This window comes from Gymnodraco acuticeps, unplaced genomic scaffold (genome assembly GCF_902827175.1).
Source record: "Gymnodraco acuticeps unplaced genomic scaffold, fGymAcu1.1, whole genome shotgun sequence".
NCBI classification, from domain to species: Eukaryota; Metazoa; Chordata; class Actinopteri; order Perciformes; family Bathydraconidae; genus Gymnodraco; species Gymnodraco acuticeps.
In genome coordinates this window covers 993,701-1,012,055 of record NW_022991046.1, presented here as the reverse complement: position 1 = coordinate 1,012,055, position 18,355 = coordinate 993,701, and the positions used below count along the sequence as shown (strand labels likewise).

The following is an 18,355-nucleotide window of genomic DNA, read 5'->3' as shown; positions in this document are numbered from 1 at the left end:
CTCCCTTATGGGGACAATTTGGAGGTCTCCATAAGGGGGATCATTCATTTTAGGGTGAAGACTTGGTTAGGTTTAGGATTAGGGTTAGGCATGTGTTGGTTATGGTTAGGATAAGTCTCCAGGAAATGCATGTAAGTCAATGTAATGTCCCCTGAAGTGATGTATACATGGTGTGTGTGTGTGTGTGTGTGTGTGTGTGTGTGTGTGTGTGTGTGTGTGTGTGTGTGTGTGTGTGTGTGTGTGTGTGTGTGTGTGTGTGTGTGAGGGACAGAGGACGAGGAAGTAATAGGGAGCTGAAGAAATAGTTAGTAATGGCAACAGACTGTGGGCTTTTGACACTTCAGCTCATCACTTGCTCATCCACATCATGGCTTCTGCGGCCCACGTTAATCTTCACACACACACACACACACACACACACACACACACACACACACACACACACACACACACACACACACACACACACACACACACACACACACACACACAGACAACTTGTTCTGTCAGCTGTATCGATCGAGGGGTGGCCGGTGGATGAACCTGTCATGGCCAACATAGATCGGACTGGAGGATAATGAAGTCTTCCTGCTCCATTTGACAAGCTCCGAGAGAAAGTGAGATACAGTGAGTGTGTCGCTGTGTGTGAGTGTGTCCCTGTGTGTGAGTGTGTGCGTATGTGTGTGTGAGTGAGTGTGTGTAAGAGAGTGAAAAACAGAGAAAGATGCTCCTGGGACAGCCCACGGGCATCCTAACCATTGCCTGAATAAATTGGATGGAAAGAAGCCCCTTGAGTGGAAGACGTGATCTGTCATGATGTCATCTAAACGAGACTCGCGTGAAGGGAGAGGTCAGGGTGCTAATAAAGACCTCACACACACACACACACACACACCAATCTTCAGCTATTTTCCTGGAAACATTTGAATCCCCCTGTAACATTGCTTTAAAAAAATCACCTTCCTTCGCTCTCTCTCCATCTTTTCCTTCCATCCCTCCGTCTTTCTCAGAGTAAAAGTTCACACCTCGATGAAGTTTTCTTTCCCTCTCAGTTCTGGGTTGTCCAGTAGTTTACAATGCTTCTATTAAATATTTTCAGCAGGTTGACTTAAGGCCAATTTCTCAGAAGATACACACCAATCTGAAGCACATTGCTTCATTATGCTATATAGCCATGACCCGCCCTCCTCTGCCTCTGATTGGCTAGTACTTGTTGCTTTGTAGTACTAGCCAATCAGACGCAGAGATTGGCAGGTCATGCATTTGCCATCCCTTTTGCGTAACAAAGTTCCTGTTGGTTCGTACCTTCTGAGAAATGGCCTTTTAGATTAGCTCATGTTTGTTATGCGGGTAACAGGCTTGGGTTTCATTTTGTAATATTGGTGTTTTCGGAATGAAAGGGAGTAGGTAGCCTTTTTTGGAAAGTCCCCAATACAAACATCTGGCTCTTTGGGACTAGTTGTTTAACTTTTTTCACCATCTAGTTGCTTACTTTGTGTGTCAATGGTGTGATGCTTTCCAACAGTAAAGCCTGTTGATCTGTAAAACCAACAATGAGCTGAACGATGCTAAAACACATGTTTTTGTCTAATCAGTCCTAACAAAAAGCTGATAGGGGCTGAACACCGGAACACTTAACATGCACAAACTAATCTGCTACACTGCTTGAAATTGATTTACTTTTTTTTTTTAAACATGGAAATAAAATGTAAAAACTCAAATCCAATCCAGTACCAGCAGTGAAAGTACGATTGCAAGTGGAAGTGAGGTTGAAATGGAGATTGTAGTAGAAATTGCGGACAACAGAACATTTAAATAACTGACTAACCCCCCTTTCTGTCCATGCAGAGTAAGTAAGTTAAAAAGTAAGAAGTAATAAAAACAAACACATACAAATGTCTTCTGCACCTAGAGTTCCATACTGCTGTGATTACTCTTCATTATGGACGACCCATGCATATTACACATATTTGTTATGTGACTGATATCAATCAACACAGTCTCACGGCATTTCGTGTTATAGTCACAAAATGTATCTATTGATTCGTGTTCACCAATTTTTTTTCGTGTCACACAGAACGATTTTAAAAGCAATGTAAATAATAACAAATTAGAAGGAAAAACAGATTTAAAAAAATACAGATTTCAGTATTCTGACACAGAACGATTTTAGAAGCAATGTTGGTAGTATGTTTCGTGCCTGCACCGAATAATAACAAATTAGAAGGGAAAATACAGATTTCAGTATTCTGAGGCTCTGAGCCATTTCTTTTCCTCGCGGACGGCAACAAAAACTCCGACATTATACACTTTAAAATAAAAGGGTTAGGGTAAGATATTGAGTAAGAAAATGTTTTTATGAACCACACAGCTTCCGGTCTTCCAAGACCCGACCGGACAAAAAGACGTGGTGCAGGCACGAAACATACGACCAATAGAAATACATTGCTTTTAAAATCGTTCTGTGTGACACGAAAAAAAGGGGGAAATCGTGTTGGTGAACACGAATCAATAGATTCAATTAATTTCGTGACTATAACACGAAATGCCGTGAGACTGGGTTGAATAAATATGTACGTAGATCCGTGCAGGTTTAGAGACAACAGACAGTAATCTTGATGTGAAGAGAATTCATTTGTGAAGAAGTACAATAGAAAATCAACAGTATTTTGAGCTGCAGAGAGGAAATGTCTGTCCCCCAGCCAATATCCCTCTAAATGTCTTCAATAAGGTAACTTTATGTTAACTATTTTTATCCATCTTCCTCCAGCGTGGATCTGACTCGTTTTCCTCTTGTATTCCCCGTGGGCAACTTCTCTATCTATTTCCCCTTCTCTCTCCTCACCTTTGCCTTACTCGCTCACTCAAAATGACATGTGCGTCCCCTCCTGAGCAACATTTCAATTTAAAAATAACATTAGCGAACCTTTGGGATAGCAGCAGAGCCAAGTTTAATGTATTTGTTATGGAAGAATAGATTTGGCATACTGCAGACTCCAAGCTAGCTTTTTGAATCAAGCAAAGTGTGACGGTACTTACACGAGTCACTCTCAGAGTAAAGATAACAGTTTTTCGTGACATAATCATCAGGCAACATAAATCTTTCCACTGCAGCTGCATTTCCTCGACCTAAGACCATCAAGGCGCTGCTGCCCGGAGAAGAGGTCATCCGAAAAACTGATGCTGCTAGCGTGGCACATTCATAACACTGTAAGCTGTCAGGAAGGCATACAAACAAATGACCTCATGTGTGTTCTGAATGTGTGAGAAACTGTCAAAACATCCATTTATCAAAGAACCCATGAGGTCTCAGCAATGTTTTTCTCTCTCGTTCACACACACACACACACAAAATACTGTCTGAGACATCTTGTATATCAGGTTACCAATTTTTGGAACGTGTGTTGAATCAAAACTCAACCTGTGTATTCACCAGTGTTGGGCAAGTTACTTCCAAAATGTAATATATTACATATTACTCTCTTTTGAAAGTAATAAGTTACATTACAATATTACTGTCTCTGAAATGTAATGAGTTACACTACTTTAGTTACTTTTTAGTTACTTTCACCAAAATAACCGCAAAAGAATGGCTCGGTGTTTTAAATGCTAAAATGTAGTTTAGTGCAGCTCATTATACATCCAGTGAAGGGCAATGTGGTTTAGCATAACAACTGTGTAGGCCCTTAAGGCTACTAACAACTTGTATTACACGGCTTAGTTGAATACTCGATTCTGATTGTAAATGCTTAACATGTGACACGTTGTTAATCCAGTACAGACCACTGTCAAGGACTATAATGAAGGTTGCTAAGGAGGATTAAGAAAGAGAAAGGAAAAGAGGTTAAAAGACGGAGCGCTGGATGTCAGATAAATCACCAGAAGAAGGTAGAGAGGAAGTGAACAATAACAGGACACGGAATGGGCTCTGTAGTGTGTTTAGTATATGGCCGTGTACAGGCCCGGTTCCAGAACAACATGACTCAGGGTGCCTCTGAGGTTACAGGGGGCGCAGCAGTAGTAGGTTTACATGAGCAATAGTGGCAACAGCAATGAAAAATAGCATTGATGGTCCCCAATGAACAGATTATAGCATTTGTTATGTTTTGAAGCCAAGCAAGTGAGAACATTTCAAGTGGGTTAAAGTGCAATCCTGAAATATTTCATATAGTCTAAAGTGGACTATGGCAAAGAAAAGCACAACAGCTTCAAAGCTGTACTGATAAAACAAATGAGAAGATATTGTAAATCAAGGCACATATTATTTGAACCGGCTCATGGTTTGAAATGGCAAACATTGAAAAGCAAAAGTATTATTAAAACCATGTACTAAATCATCACCTTGGTCCCATCATATACTCTGGGAAGAGAATATTTACTGTGCTTGAAAACTGGTACATCATCATCATGAAATCATCATCATCATGTGAGGTTGACTTTGTGACCTGGAGAACATTTCAGCTGCAACATTAGCTCGTTGATAAGCTTGGGATATGACATAGTTTTGTAGGCATTCGTGGTGAAGGCATCTGTGCTATTGTATGCATTATGTTTGACCCAACATTTCTACAGGCATGGCAGAATATGAATCTATTTCCACATGAATATTCTAGCCATTGTCTATTTTTATACCACGATGAGCTGCAAAATGACCGCCTTACCCCACTGTACAGGCGGGTACTTGTTTAGATATACCTGGGCAGGCTCTGTTTTGCCGTGGTATCCTGGCACCTGCGGGCCGCAGAGGGGCGGCGAAGACTGCTGCTCCGGGGGCGAGGGCGGCGAGTCAGGCGGGAGTAAGCTAGTGTCCACAACGGAGGGTTTGATTGATTGATTGATTGAAAAGTTTATTAACAGCTTGTATATTGGGTACAGTACAGTACAGCTAAAAACATACAATTGTTAAGGGGATGCAGACCAGAGAAAGACTTTCGTCTTGTTTACATCAGGGTCCCCCATTTCCAATTCATCATGTCATTTAAGACATATAAGACATACAGATGGCTTATTTACCATTTTCATTTTAGATTTTGTTCTAATACATCCTAACCGGACATTTAAGACATACCAAGTCTACAGATATACAGTTAGTAACAGAGTCTAAAATGCGAGTATATACATAGATGGTGGGGGGGGGAAGCTGTCCATTGAACGACAGGTTGAGATTTGTACCATTACCGGGGCCAGTTTTGCAATGCTCTCCCCCGAAGGTGCTCTTTAAGAGAGGTTTTGAAGGTAAGTATAGTTTTACTTTCCTTTACAGTTGTGGGAAGAGCGTTCCACCTTGATGTGGCATCATTGCGAAACGTGTATTCCCCCTTTTTTGTGCCAAATCTGGGTTTCACATGATTTGTGGAGCTCCCTCTGGTGTTATGATCATGGTATTCCTTGACCTTTGGGAAGAATTTTGACATGTACATGGGTACCATAGAGGTGTAGTGGATCTTGTAGACCAGGCCCATTGCAAGTAGCTGTACTCTGTCGTCTACTCTAAGCCATCCTAGGTTGTCAAAGTGGGCAGAGGTGAGGTGGGTTCTAGATGAAAGGTCAAGCAGTAGTCTGACCAGTTTATTTTGCGATGTTTGAAGTTTTATTTTTAGCGCCTTGGAGGTGCTATGGTACCATGACGTGCAAGCATAGTCATAGTACCCTTGAATGAGTGCTCCTGCCAGAGTTTTCAGGGTGTTTTTGTTTACCAGAGAGGAGATCCGGTATAGGAATCTAGTTCTTTGATTGACTTTTTTTATTACATTGGATGCCATTTTGTCACAGGAGAGGTTTTCCTCAAGAATAGATCCTAGGTATGTAATTTCCTTCTTACTTGTGACAATAATGTCGCCCACTGCAACTGAGAAGTCGTCGGATTTGCTGAGATTATATTTCGAACCGAAGAGAATGGACTCTGTTTTACCCAGGTGTAATGATAATTTATTATCGGCGAGCCAGGTGCAGATTCTGCCGAGCTCGGAGCTGAGGGTTTTTTCAACCTGCAACCTGTTCCTGTCAGAGACCAGCAGGGCTGAGTCGTCCGCGAACAGGAACAAGTTGCAGTCACATGCTGATGACATGTCATTTACATAAATTAGGAACAGTAACGGACCTAATATGCTTCCTTGTGGAACACCACAGCTCACTGGGAGGGGGGGGGGGGGGGGGGGACAGAGTACCGTTTACCTCCACCATCTGTTCTCTCCCCTCCAGGTAGGATTGCATCCAGCTCACCGATAGTTTATCAAAACCAATTGCTTTTAGCTTGTCAATCAGAATGGGGTGATTGACAGTGTCGAAAGCCTTTTGTAGGTCCAGCATCACCATGCCGCAGTACTTGCCCTCGTCCACCTCTTGTTTGATGTGGTCGCTCAAATAAAGAACGTAAAGGGTAACGTGATGTCCCCATCTGACCCGTTGCTACGGTCTGCAATAGATGCAGTGTTGCTGGCGTTTAGTGATGGTTGCTTTAACCATTTTCGTATAAATGATTATCCACAGATGTGTGTCACTGCTGTGGAAGCACTTTGGAAATGATGCACGCGCAGCGGAGCAGGTCACGCGCACCTGACACAATTTGTTGTTTGTATTTTTCGCTCCGTTCTCTTTTTTGAATAGAGGGTGCATAACATTCAACTGCCCCGAAGATCCTGACGCGAAGCCTGAAGGGTAAACACCAGGTTTACTAATCTACCCGCACAATTTGTCTGGTGTCCGAGTGTCTCGCTATGTTAGTACATTCTTAAAAAACAAAACACCATTTTATTTCGGGTTAAAATGTGTTGTAACTGCGTTACTGGGCATTGTAACGGGTAATATATTACCCACATTTCATAAGTAATGCGTTACATTACTTCGTTACAGCAAAAAGTAATATATTACTGTAACTCCGTTACTTTTGTAACGCGTTACACCCAACACTGGTATTCACATATTGATATATTAACACATAGACTTAATGCAACCCAAAACGTGATGGTGGCTTTGTTGCTTGGATCTAAAACCTTTCAAAATGTTAACAATGTTTTAAAACTGTGACCATCTTCAATTTCAAAGTAGCTGCAATTTGCCTCATCTGCTGCATTATAATGTCATGGATAACGACTGACAACGACTCTTCAAAGGGTGAACACATTCAGAATGGTTGCGGGTGTTATAATCAGTGCTCCTCTCTGTAAAGGCTAAAGGCCCTGACACACCAAGCAGTCACCAGAGGACTCGCCGACGCTGACGTCGGCTGTTGCCTGGCCGTGTTCTCCTGCGTCTTGGCCATGTGTCGCACAGGAACACACCGCAAAGACTTCAGTGCGTGAGTGGCAATAACTCTCCTTACCAGCAGGCGGCGGTAGTGTATATTCGTCATTCAAAAGAGGCAACAACCGGAAGACAGAGAAGAAGAACAGACCGTGATATAAACAACAACAAATAGCTTGTGCATTCCATTTTCCCTCTCGTCCATCTAAAACATGTTTCGTGCGGCACTGGAGCTATCAGCCATTGCAGTGTTACTTGTGGAAGACATTCTCAAGCAACAGTCTCTCAAGAAGCGGAAGCGAAGAATTAGGAGAAACCGCACTAAATGGGTGAAGTCATGGATACTACAGCGAGAAGCTCACGGTGCTTTCCCGAACCTGTGTCGAGAGCTGGAATTCAATGAAGTGCCAGATTTCAGAAATTTCGCTCGGCTTTTTCCTGTGCAGTTCCACACGTTGGAGGAACTCATCACTCCAATCATCCAGAGGGAAAACACCAACTACCCGGATTGCATCTCCGTGGGGACACGTCTGATGGTTACGCTGCGATTTTTGGCAACAGGTATGCAAGCTAAAGATGTTGCTATATTTAAATATGAATAGCAGTCTGTGTGTGCCTTCTTCTTAAATCGTTTGTTTACGTCCCTCACTTCCGTATCGCTTCTCATGCACTGATTCGCTAGCTGAACAGCCAATCAGAGTGATTGTTTGGTCCGACTGCCAGACCCGATCCATGGCCGATTCAACATGTTGAATCGACCATGGATCGGGTCAGGCAGTCCAAATAAGGCGTGTCACGGTCGACGGTTCGGGACACACCAAATTGAGTTTGGGCGACAGGACACGCTTCGTCTCCCGACTTACGAGAACAGCCGATATCGGCTTGGTGTGTCAGGGCCTTAAGAAGAGATAGTTTCCTTGTTCTATTTAAACTTCATCGCCTAATGTTTATGTAACCCAAATATCCCGTAGCCTCTCTGAACACCATGGGACTCTGCGTTGTGTTTGTTATTGGTGATGGGATGTTATGCAGAGGGGTGGAAAACAGGACACAGCAGATCGGATTGCGGTGGAGACGCTGAGTAGCGATTTATTCTTCACAATGGCAGCTCTTCTGACACACCTTTTGCGGAGTGAATACAAACATTAGCCCATTAGCTACATGCTAACCAATACAATAACCAAATGAACAGACAAAACATAAACATCTCACTCCCAAACATACACAAACGGGTAAATAAACATTTAAACTAACCCATTAATTAAATAAATGGAATGTTTGGACGTTTTTAACATAATAATGTGTACAATTATTTGCCGCCATTAACACTGCTCACCTTTGGGGAGTGAATACAAACATTAGCGCCAAGATGGCGGCCGCACTCAGAACAACAAGAGAAATACGGTGTCCCACAATGGACAAAAAACAACAATTTGCTGCGCAACAGCAACACCTAGTGGCCTGTCAAGGCTGTTACCTTACATTTACATTTAACTTGTAGTTGCAAATCCCCCAAAAGAATCACCCAACTCTGCATTTTCCATCAGTTCTAATATCTCATTTTATCATCTTTTAGCGCTTTGTTTTTGGATTTCTACTGCTCACAACTTTACCGTTTAGTTTCACTAAACTTGTTTCCAGTAGATGGGCAAAATGATAGCTGGTCAACCCACATAACAATTACCTTCTCTGATTCACAGAAAGTGTTGCTTTTTTGCCTGCCTACCTGCACGCATTCAACCTACCCATCAAAGGAGTCTACCACAAGTTATGATTACTAACCATGGCCATATCCATGATCGTTTTCACATTTATGATGAACGGACTTCTGTAAAATTAGACAATTCTTGTGCAAACAGAGCCCCTGCTGGCCAATACAGAGAAAAAGCAGGTTCAGGATCTTCAACACTGACTTTTCTGTCACGGAGTTTGTTGCTTGCTTCACATTCAGAATGGAGAGTATGTGAGTAGCCTACTGTTTTAAAAAAATCTGAACCTATTCTTGTGTTTTTGCTTTGTAATATCAAAAGACGGTTAACATCTCTGCATCAGCTACTTGTAAGTTCTTGATTATTGCTCTAAGTCGAAGCACACATTCTTAAGCGGTGCCAAAAGGCTTTTCAAACCACGAGACATTGGTGTTTTTCTGGTTTCCATTCAGTGTGGCTGAAAGAAAACTGAAAGCGGAAGCCAATTCACAGAAATAAAGAGCTTCTGCCGATCTGATAGCTTTGCTAAAGACTCATTCTGAATGCATCATTAATCAAGCTCAAAACAGACCCACTATGACTCTACAATGGCTCTTACTGCTCCGACTAAATCAACTCCCCCATATGGAGGACAGTACTTCCTTCAGTGAAGTCTTTCTGCACAAGCCAAGCTCTCTCTCTCTATCACAATGTACCCAGATAATGGCTGTCAAAATACACATATGGCTATCAGTGGTCACAATGTAGGCTTTATTATTTTTCTGTGTAAGAGCAGTAATGTTGAAATGCTGAAATGCTGAAATAACTGCTGATCTCAGGCAGCTTGCAGGTTATTTGACCAGTTGCATTTTCTCTCAAGCCCATATTTCAAATAGTTACAAAAAACAGTTTGTAATGTCTTACCCCTTCTCTTGCGTTAGGTCATACCCCCCTTCCCATACTATTTTCGGTCAAAATTGACCGGTGTGTTTTGCACAGTGATATCTCTGGAACCCCTTATCCAATGTTGATAACTCATTTGAACAGTCAAAGCAAGTAGAGTCACGGGGTGACAGACAGAATGACACCAGGGGTGAATTTCATGTTATGATTATGCAGTAAGTTCAAAGATAGTGCTTACTGTACATTACCGTATATTATAAAAATGCTTGCCATGTAGGCTGTGTTTACTGGAGATGGAAATGCTTTAGTTGGTGTTGTAGCTGAGATTCTTCCAGTTCCAATTATGTATTGATTTGATACAAGCAAATGAGTGTTTCCTTGTGTACTTTCAACTAGTATATGGTCCGGACCCACCGGTGGGCCCATCAAGTTCAGCATTCACTGTGATGAATATAAAATAAGACACTGATACTGTTTTCCTCAATGAACATTTAGAGAAAAATAAATATTCAGGGCTCCTCTCCCTCAGGGGCCTCTTCCTGGTCTGTTGACTGTTGGTCAGGCTCATAGTCTGGATCGCTGTTGTCTTCCATTTGACATTGTCCTCTATGTCTGGTTCAATCTCCTCTTCATCTGGTTCAAAACATTTGTCCAGAGCCTCTCTGACAGAAAATCGCCTAATCGGTCGCCTACTCATTGTGTTCCCGTAACTTAGAGTAAATAGTTTTGTCTGGAAGGTGTGGGGGGACATAAGCACAAGGTGTGTGTGTGTGTGTGTGTGTGTGTGTGTGTGTGTGTGTGTGTGTGTGTGTGTGTGTGTGTGTGTGTGTGTGTGTGTGTGTGTGTGTGTGGTGTGTGTGTGTGTGTGTGTGTGTGTGTGTGTGTGTGTGTGTGTGGTGTGTGTGTGTGTGTGTGTGTGTGTGTGTGTGTGTGTGTGTGTGTGGTGTGTGTGTGTGTGTGTGTGTGTGTGTGTGTGTGTGTGTGTGTGTGTGTGTGTGTGTGTGTGTGTGTGTGTGTGTGTGTGTGTGTGTGTGTGTGTGTGTGTGTGTGTGTGTGTGTGTGTGTGTTGTTTTCCATCTGCAGGATGAACATAATACACTCATACCCATTCATTTCCTATGGCGGTCATGGGTGTTTCACTGTTGAATAAATCACAAAAGAATCAATGCAAGTGGTGATCATCAATTGTATATGTTCAGAGGTGTGGAGGATAACATAAGGTCTTGAGGCAATTGGATGAAAAACACATTATTTATGATCAAAAACAAAGTAACTTGGTCACTTTTGACCCGAAACGCAAGAGAAGGGTTAAGTGAAAGTGCTTTGCAACCTCTATTCCCATTAAATCATTTAAACACCCTGTAGGGAATATTTACACTGCTTCTGTCACATCTAATAATGTATAACAACATTGTGCAAGACCTTCAAAGTTACCATTTGAGAATGTAATATAACTTATGACTTAAATTAATTCATTATAAGATAAACCACACTGTGCCATTAGAGAAGAAACGTAACATGAATAATGAGATTTTTTTATCTTTAGCGCCAGGAGAAGCAGAGAGGACGTTTTTTCCTTTGACCTCACCTTCTTAACTGTGTGACTTTGTTTAATGAGTACTCCTTAACCAGAGGGTTGGGATTGGCATGCCAGTATGTATAGGTTTAACCCTTAGATAGCTTAACTAATGTATTATCGTGGATGGATATTGGATGGATGGATATTGTTTACTCAATGGAGGATGGATCCAAAGCCCTTAATGGGCAGGTGCCATCTTACCTTAAAGAACTCATTATACCCTACTGTCCTACTAGGGCATTACGTTCCAAGAATGCAGGGTTGTTGGTTGTTCCTAGAGTCTCTAAAAGTACAATGGGAGCCAGAGCCTTTTCTTATCAAGCTCCACATTTGTGGAATCAGCTTCCAGTTTGTGTTTGGGCGGCAGACACCCTATCCGTTATTAAGAGTGCGCTTAAGACCTTCCTTTTTGATAAAGCTTATAGTTAGGGCTGATTAGATTCAGCCCCTAGTTTTGCTGATATAGGCTTAGTTTGTCGGGGGACATCTTACTTCTTCCTTCTCTCTGTCTATACCTGTGTACTCTCATGTTCCGATTAACCCAGCTTCCCCAAATCTCTTTCTTTTTGGTGTCTGTATACGCCGGGATCCGGAGTCATGGATGATCCTGCGCTCCTCTGTCCTGGATCGCGAGCCCTGGATCTTGAGTCGTGGCTGTGGTCCTGGATCATAGGTCCTGGATGGATATCCTCGTGGATTCATCTTACTATTATACACACATGCATTTCCAAACATTTGGACTACCTATGTTGCAAATGTATTATCTTTTCAATTTACACACGGCATCTATTGCACGTCTGTCCGTCCTGGGAGAGGGATCCCTCCTCTGTTGCTCTCCCTGAGGTTTCTCCCATGTTCCCTTTAAACTGTGGGTTTTCTTCGGAAGTTTTTCCTTGTACGATGTGAGGGTCTAAGGACAGAGGGTCTAAGGACAGAGGGTGTCGTATTGTCACACTGATATTCTGTACAAACTGTGAAGTCCACTGAGACAAATGTAACATTTGTGATATTGGGCTATATAAATAAACATTGATTGATTGATTGATTGATTGATTGATCTCAAAACTCTTGATTCTAGAACAGCAGAAGATAAATCTTGACATTTTCCAAATTATGGCATTTCCAATTGTCAAGAAACAATAACCGGATTATGAATGAAACCCTCTTTTTCTGTCTCACACACACATATGCATGTTCAGAGCACAATTTGGGAAATCTGCATTAAACCCATCCGAGTACTGGGGGCCCGCTCCAAGTACTGGTCAACACTCCTTACTAACGTCTGTTCGAAGAATTGAACATAGCAAGTCAACAGCTGAAATCTTCTATATAATATACTTTTATTTACTAATTGTTATTGGATCATTTTGAGGGTGTTGGATCGGTGTGTCGTGGTTTTCCAAAGTTTGTAAATGGAAGTAGTGCATGGTGAATTAATGCACAAAGGGGGGGGGGAGGGGGGGTTTGGACACATCCTTTGCTTCTAACTAACAACCTGTACACTTATTTCACTTCAGAATCTCTTCAATACAATAAGACAAAAACTTAACGGTATAAAAACTGATAAGAAATGTTTTTCATACAGCTTAAATCATTGGCATATCCTTATTTATAAGGCTATTCTTGTTGGTTTTCCACCTTAACTATAGATTTATGTCCATCGGAAAAGTATGGAAACTCATTGAACTTGTTCGTTTTTACTAACTTTACCAAAGGTCCACCTCTTTGTATGATGACATTTCTCACTGTGACCATGATATCTGTTCTTTATTGTGTTGTATGTAACTGTGCTGTATCTTGGCCAGGACTCTCCAGTTCAAGAGACTTCTCAAAAATGAAACAAAACAATTGTATTCACCAACCCCTTTGTCATTCAGCACAATATGCTAGCCTAACCATAATGCCACAAAGCCACGCTACCGCTGTAAATCCATTCAATCAAACATTTAATGCGCAGGAGCTCAGTGAAAATATGTCTCCCATCAAGTTAGGGGTGAATATTGCTGACATTATTGAACTGAAATGAGACACGAGACACAACGGGGCTGAGTTTGTGTAATCTAGATGTTATGAGATTCACTTCTCACGCTGATTTTACACAGAACGAGTCATTTTGCTCAGAACTCTAATCCAATTCTTCCGGCTCTTTTCCTGGGGACTTGAAAGACAACCCATCTGTTCCTGCTGGCCACCGTTCAATCGCACCGCCGTCTGTTGTGCGGGCTGGAGGTGAGTTAAATGTTTCTACCACTCCACTGACAGTCGGGGGAGTCAGGGACACGGTGGCTTTCTCGCCGCCATAAAGATCACGGCTGGAGTCCTAATTCATCACCCCGGGCATCATCATGTGGCATTACAATATGCTAATGTGGCAACGCCGTGCCCTCGCTGTCACCTCGCTCTTCCCCTTTCATCTTTCTCCCTCTTCCCTCCCCTCTTCCTCCCCTAAGGGGGTGTAGGCTCTCCCCCTACTGTGATTTGCACCTTGGTGACAATATGTTGAAAAGTGATGTCTGAATTAGAGTGTTGCATGCCGTTGTCTGACTGCAATGGAGGAACTCGTAATTAGCCTGTATTGTCAGTGGTTACAGACAGATTCCTTTTCGTAAGCACAGCTTGAAAATCCCCACCTCACATGCGTGGAGTTGGGATACAAATAGGAGTGTTTTTGCAAAAGGTGTCTCTTTGTGGTGGAAATGTGTGCAGTTGGGTTTTCACAGAAATATTCTTCAATGAGGACTACCCAGGAAATATGCTGAGGTGAATAGGTGTTGATTAGAGGTAGGTTCAACAAATCTAACTCCTCATGCAAACATGATGAATACATTTCAAATAGGCACAACATAATTGATCGCGCATTCATGACCAAACGTTTAAACCCTCAACCCCTCCAGGTGGCTTCTCCAGAGAGACATACAAATACAAAACAAGTTTTCCAAAGTTGCCATCCCGTCTTTACAAACTTCAAACATTTATTTATTGACTGAATATACCCACAAAATATTCATATTCAGAAAATGAGACTTTGGTTAAAACCAACCGAACCCCCAAATGACCAAAACCCGAGTTTTTAATATGAATCCACGAGTATCTCCGAATACAGGGTTGTATATATATATAATAGTTTCTGTTATCAGTTGATACGTATGCTTTGTTGAGAGATATTTAATTAACCAACGCACAAATGACTCACACTGACCTGTAAAATGTATACTTCTCTTAAAGTCAACTTTCTAGACCTGTAGCGAAAAAAGCCAATAATAACAAAGTCAAGAAATACAGATGTTCGATTGTTTTGGTTCTTCCTATGAATAAGCCTTGAGCCCACTCTTAATATGACTTTGGCTAACACACTGTATGCAAACTTTGAAGGCCTTTTTCTCAAAATGGTGTCTCGGTGCAGTCATCATGTCATCTGAATATTTGGAGAACAACAACCAATAAGGATATCGTTGCAAAGCTAAGAATCTCCTCTTTCCAACAGTGAGTGTAACTTAAAATGTTATGGGGTCAAAGTGACTGATTTTGATAGAGTATGTTTCATTTTGTTCTTACCCCATGTGACGGGTACGTCAGCCAGCCCCAGTCTCCGCTGATGGTTGTCGTGTCGAGTAGGTTCACTAGAGAAAGAAACAACAACAGGAAGTGATGAGCTTTAAATCATTGTTTTTGCCGTCCTCATACATCCATCCATCTTGTCCTTCACCAACATCATCTGTGTGCACTGGCACCCCCCCCCACACACACACACACACACACACACACCTGTCTGATAGCTGTGACTGAAGAGGCGGGACGGTCGTCACGGCGACTCTGAGCCAGGTGTCACAGCGTGTGATGTCACCTTGACCTGGTTCACCTTCAGAGCCCTTTGAGCTGGGACCACAAATAGATCAGGAAACCAAGCGTTTACCGCCAAAGAATGAACACTGACTGGCAACTCCGTTAATGCTATGTCTGTCCTTTCATACTCTTAGTCTCAGTGGATGTCAAGGTCAGGTACAAGAACGAGCACATGAGAAAACAACATTATCTCGGCTGTAACATTGAATAAAAAACAACAACTATGAACAATGGCATGGTAGTGACTTGTCAATCACAAGGTAGCTATCATTTTTGTCATAGGCTGATTTGCTGTTGATTTTACTATAAATAAACTAGCTGACACCATAGGATTACGTTTTTCTGAGGTATCAAACTAAATGAAAAGTAGGGTCATTTTCTCATAGACTTCTATCCAGACTGACTTCTGAGTAACTGAAACAGGCCCCTCCCCCTGCTGGCTATTATAATGAATACAGGTAAACGTACTTCCACCTCAGCTCCACTTTTCAGACCCTGAAGTTAACCTATCTCTAAGAATTCATTTTCTTCCACTCGCTCCCTTCCTTATCCTCTCTGTATACTAAGTAAGTCCAAAAACAAGCAGCAACATGTTTCACTTGAGACACCTCTTTGCCTTAATTTGACCTAGAGCACATTTGCATCATTACGCATAATAATTTAAATGTACTTCACATTCTGTCGGTGCCCACCTTAGGATCTGAATGGCAGGATATTACAGGAAAGAGAGATAAACTGATGAGGAAGAAGTGGATGGAGAACTTAATGAACCACTAATTTTACCCACTGGCAGAGTGTGTGTGTGTGTGTGTGTGTGTGTGTGTGTGTGTGTGTGTGTGTGTGTGTGTGTGTGTGTGTGTGTGTGTGTGTGTGTGTGTGTGTGTGTGTGTGTGTGTGTGTGTGTGTGTGTGTCTCATATGATCTCGGCCTCAGGGCAGCTTGTCAAGCAGCCAAGTGATGTCCCCCACATTAGAATGAGTTTAACAAAACCCTTCACACTCCTCTCATCCTTCATCCTTCTGTCTGACTCTTGCTCTCGCCCTGTCTCTCCTGCATGTTAAAGCTGTGCATCGTGTTGCCTTGAAGCAGGAAGTGAACTGAACACCCCCCCCCCATCAGTCTGGATGCTTTATACTGATTAGTTTCTAGATACACTGTTATTATTTAGGACGACTGTTGTTACTTCAAATGTGTTGCAAACTGACAGTGAACATATTTTCCATTGGATTATTTTCCCTGTAGAGAGCAGACTGTGTTTGACTGACTTCTGACGTCCTGGTAAATAATTAGTGCACCTGTAAGTAAGGAAAAACGATAAATGTGCAGCGAGACAGTCATGCACATTATCCCGCTTATTACATGGCTTCATACTAAATAAACGAACAACTTGACTCACGATATTGATTTTTAAATAATTGTATCGCTTCCACTAAGATCAAATAGTCGGGAAAACTAATGTGTGTTGTCAACAGCTGAAGTTAAAGTGACAGTATTTTTTTCTGTGAAATGATATCACTGCACATACTGTTGTCCCTTGATCAGAGTGTCCTTAGCAACGGTCTACTCTCCTTAGCAACAGTCTTCTCTCCTTAGCAACAATCTGCTAACAAAAAATAACAGACTCTGGAAGGTCCAAATTGACCAATCAGAATCAAGTATTCTAAGCTGTGTAATAAGGATGGAACAACACACACCTGTATGAATCTTTTACATTTGGCCACTAAGAAGGAGAAGTAACACAACAAGCTCTTTCTCAAGTTTTCTATATCAAACTCAAAAAAAGGTTTGAGACAAGCTTGAGTTAAGGAATCTTTGATATTCTCTTAAAGGTCCAATTTGTACTGGAACACCAGAAATTGACAATCTATTTACATCCTCAAAATGAAATAATGATAACTGTTGGTTTTGTTCATATTAAAGGTGGGGTAGGTCATTTTGGAGAAACCAGCTCGAGTGCGCTAGAATTTGAAAGTACACAGCCGGAAAAAATCTGCCACTTCCTTACAGAGCCCCTCCTCCAACACACACGAACGAGCACATGACCAATGAGGGCACGAGATAAGTTTGTGCACAGATGGAAGGCTGACAGGCAGGTAGGCCATCCAGTTACTTTAGCCGGCTCAGATGATTGGTCGTGCTTTTTACAGCGCCACGGCTTCCACAGATGACATTTTTATGGATTTGTTGTCAAAGCACTTCAGATATTCATTGCTATCGGGATGTTAAGAGCATTCCATGGAATATAACACAAAGTGTATCTCGAGCCGGTTTCTCAAACGTACCGACCCCACCTTTAAGGGTTGCAGCTGTTATAAAGCCCTTTTGCAAAGAAAGAAAACTGGATAATAATTAGGAGGGAGCAAAGGACCATGGGATCAATGACACACTTATTATTAAAAGTATTCCAGGTAGAGGCTCTTTGGTGGCTCTAGATATCAGGAGTCAGCCATTCTAAAAATAATAAGTTTTTATAGCAAGCGGACATGCCAGTAAACTGAGCACAGGGCGCTTGTTGTTTGCAAACCTGCTCAGAGACAGAGAAGAGATCTAACTAACCTCTGTTAGTCCAACACTAACCACTGCTTCTGTTTTAGAGAAAAGTTTTGCTCAATTTGTCACATCCTGTGGGTCAACAAGTGTCCCCACCCACTGTGCGTCGAGGCAAAAAGGATGTAGCAGTAATGGGGATGGAGTACTCTTGTCTGCTCCACTTCATGGTTTTAGGCTAATAAGACGAGAGTATTTTTCGATACAAATCTTGTCGAGTGGAGCCTTGTAATTTCTCCGTGCAGAGATGGTGCTTCCCGCATAAACAACCGCTCACGTGGTGCAATTAGCTGCTGTGTCGCCGCTCCTAATTTGGGCGCCGGGCCACTGAGGAGGGCAGTGGGTCAGAACACACAGACAGATGGCAGTGCCACCGTCCTCCCATCCATTCCTCCCCCGTCTCCCAGCCCTCTCTCTCTGCTCCCCCCCCCGAGGCACTGACGTCCTGTCGCCTCGTGTTGATGATGCGATGGCCTCCCGCTCTCTAGCCAAGGTCACAAATGGATGCCACCAATTACGCTCCTCTGAGTGCTCTTCATCGGCCCACCAAAGT

The 18,355-nt window shown here is 42.3% G+C and overlaps 1 protein-coding gene across 5 annotated transcripts in view; it reads right to left on the bottom strand.

Moving 5' to 3' along the window:
• The window catches only part of epha8 (eph receptor A8), a 151,354-nt gene that overhangs the window by 104,084 nt on the left and 28,915 nt on the right, over positions 1–18,355 (bottom strand). For all 5 annotated transcript variants that reach the window (XM_034236548.1, XM_034236552.1, XM_034236549.1 and 2 more), the window contains exon 2: positions 14,968–15,032. In XM_034236548.1, coding sequence (XP_034092439.1) covers positions 14,968–15,032 — 65 coding nt within the window. The remainder of the gene's footprint in view (positions 1–14,967; positions 15,033–18,355) is intronic.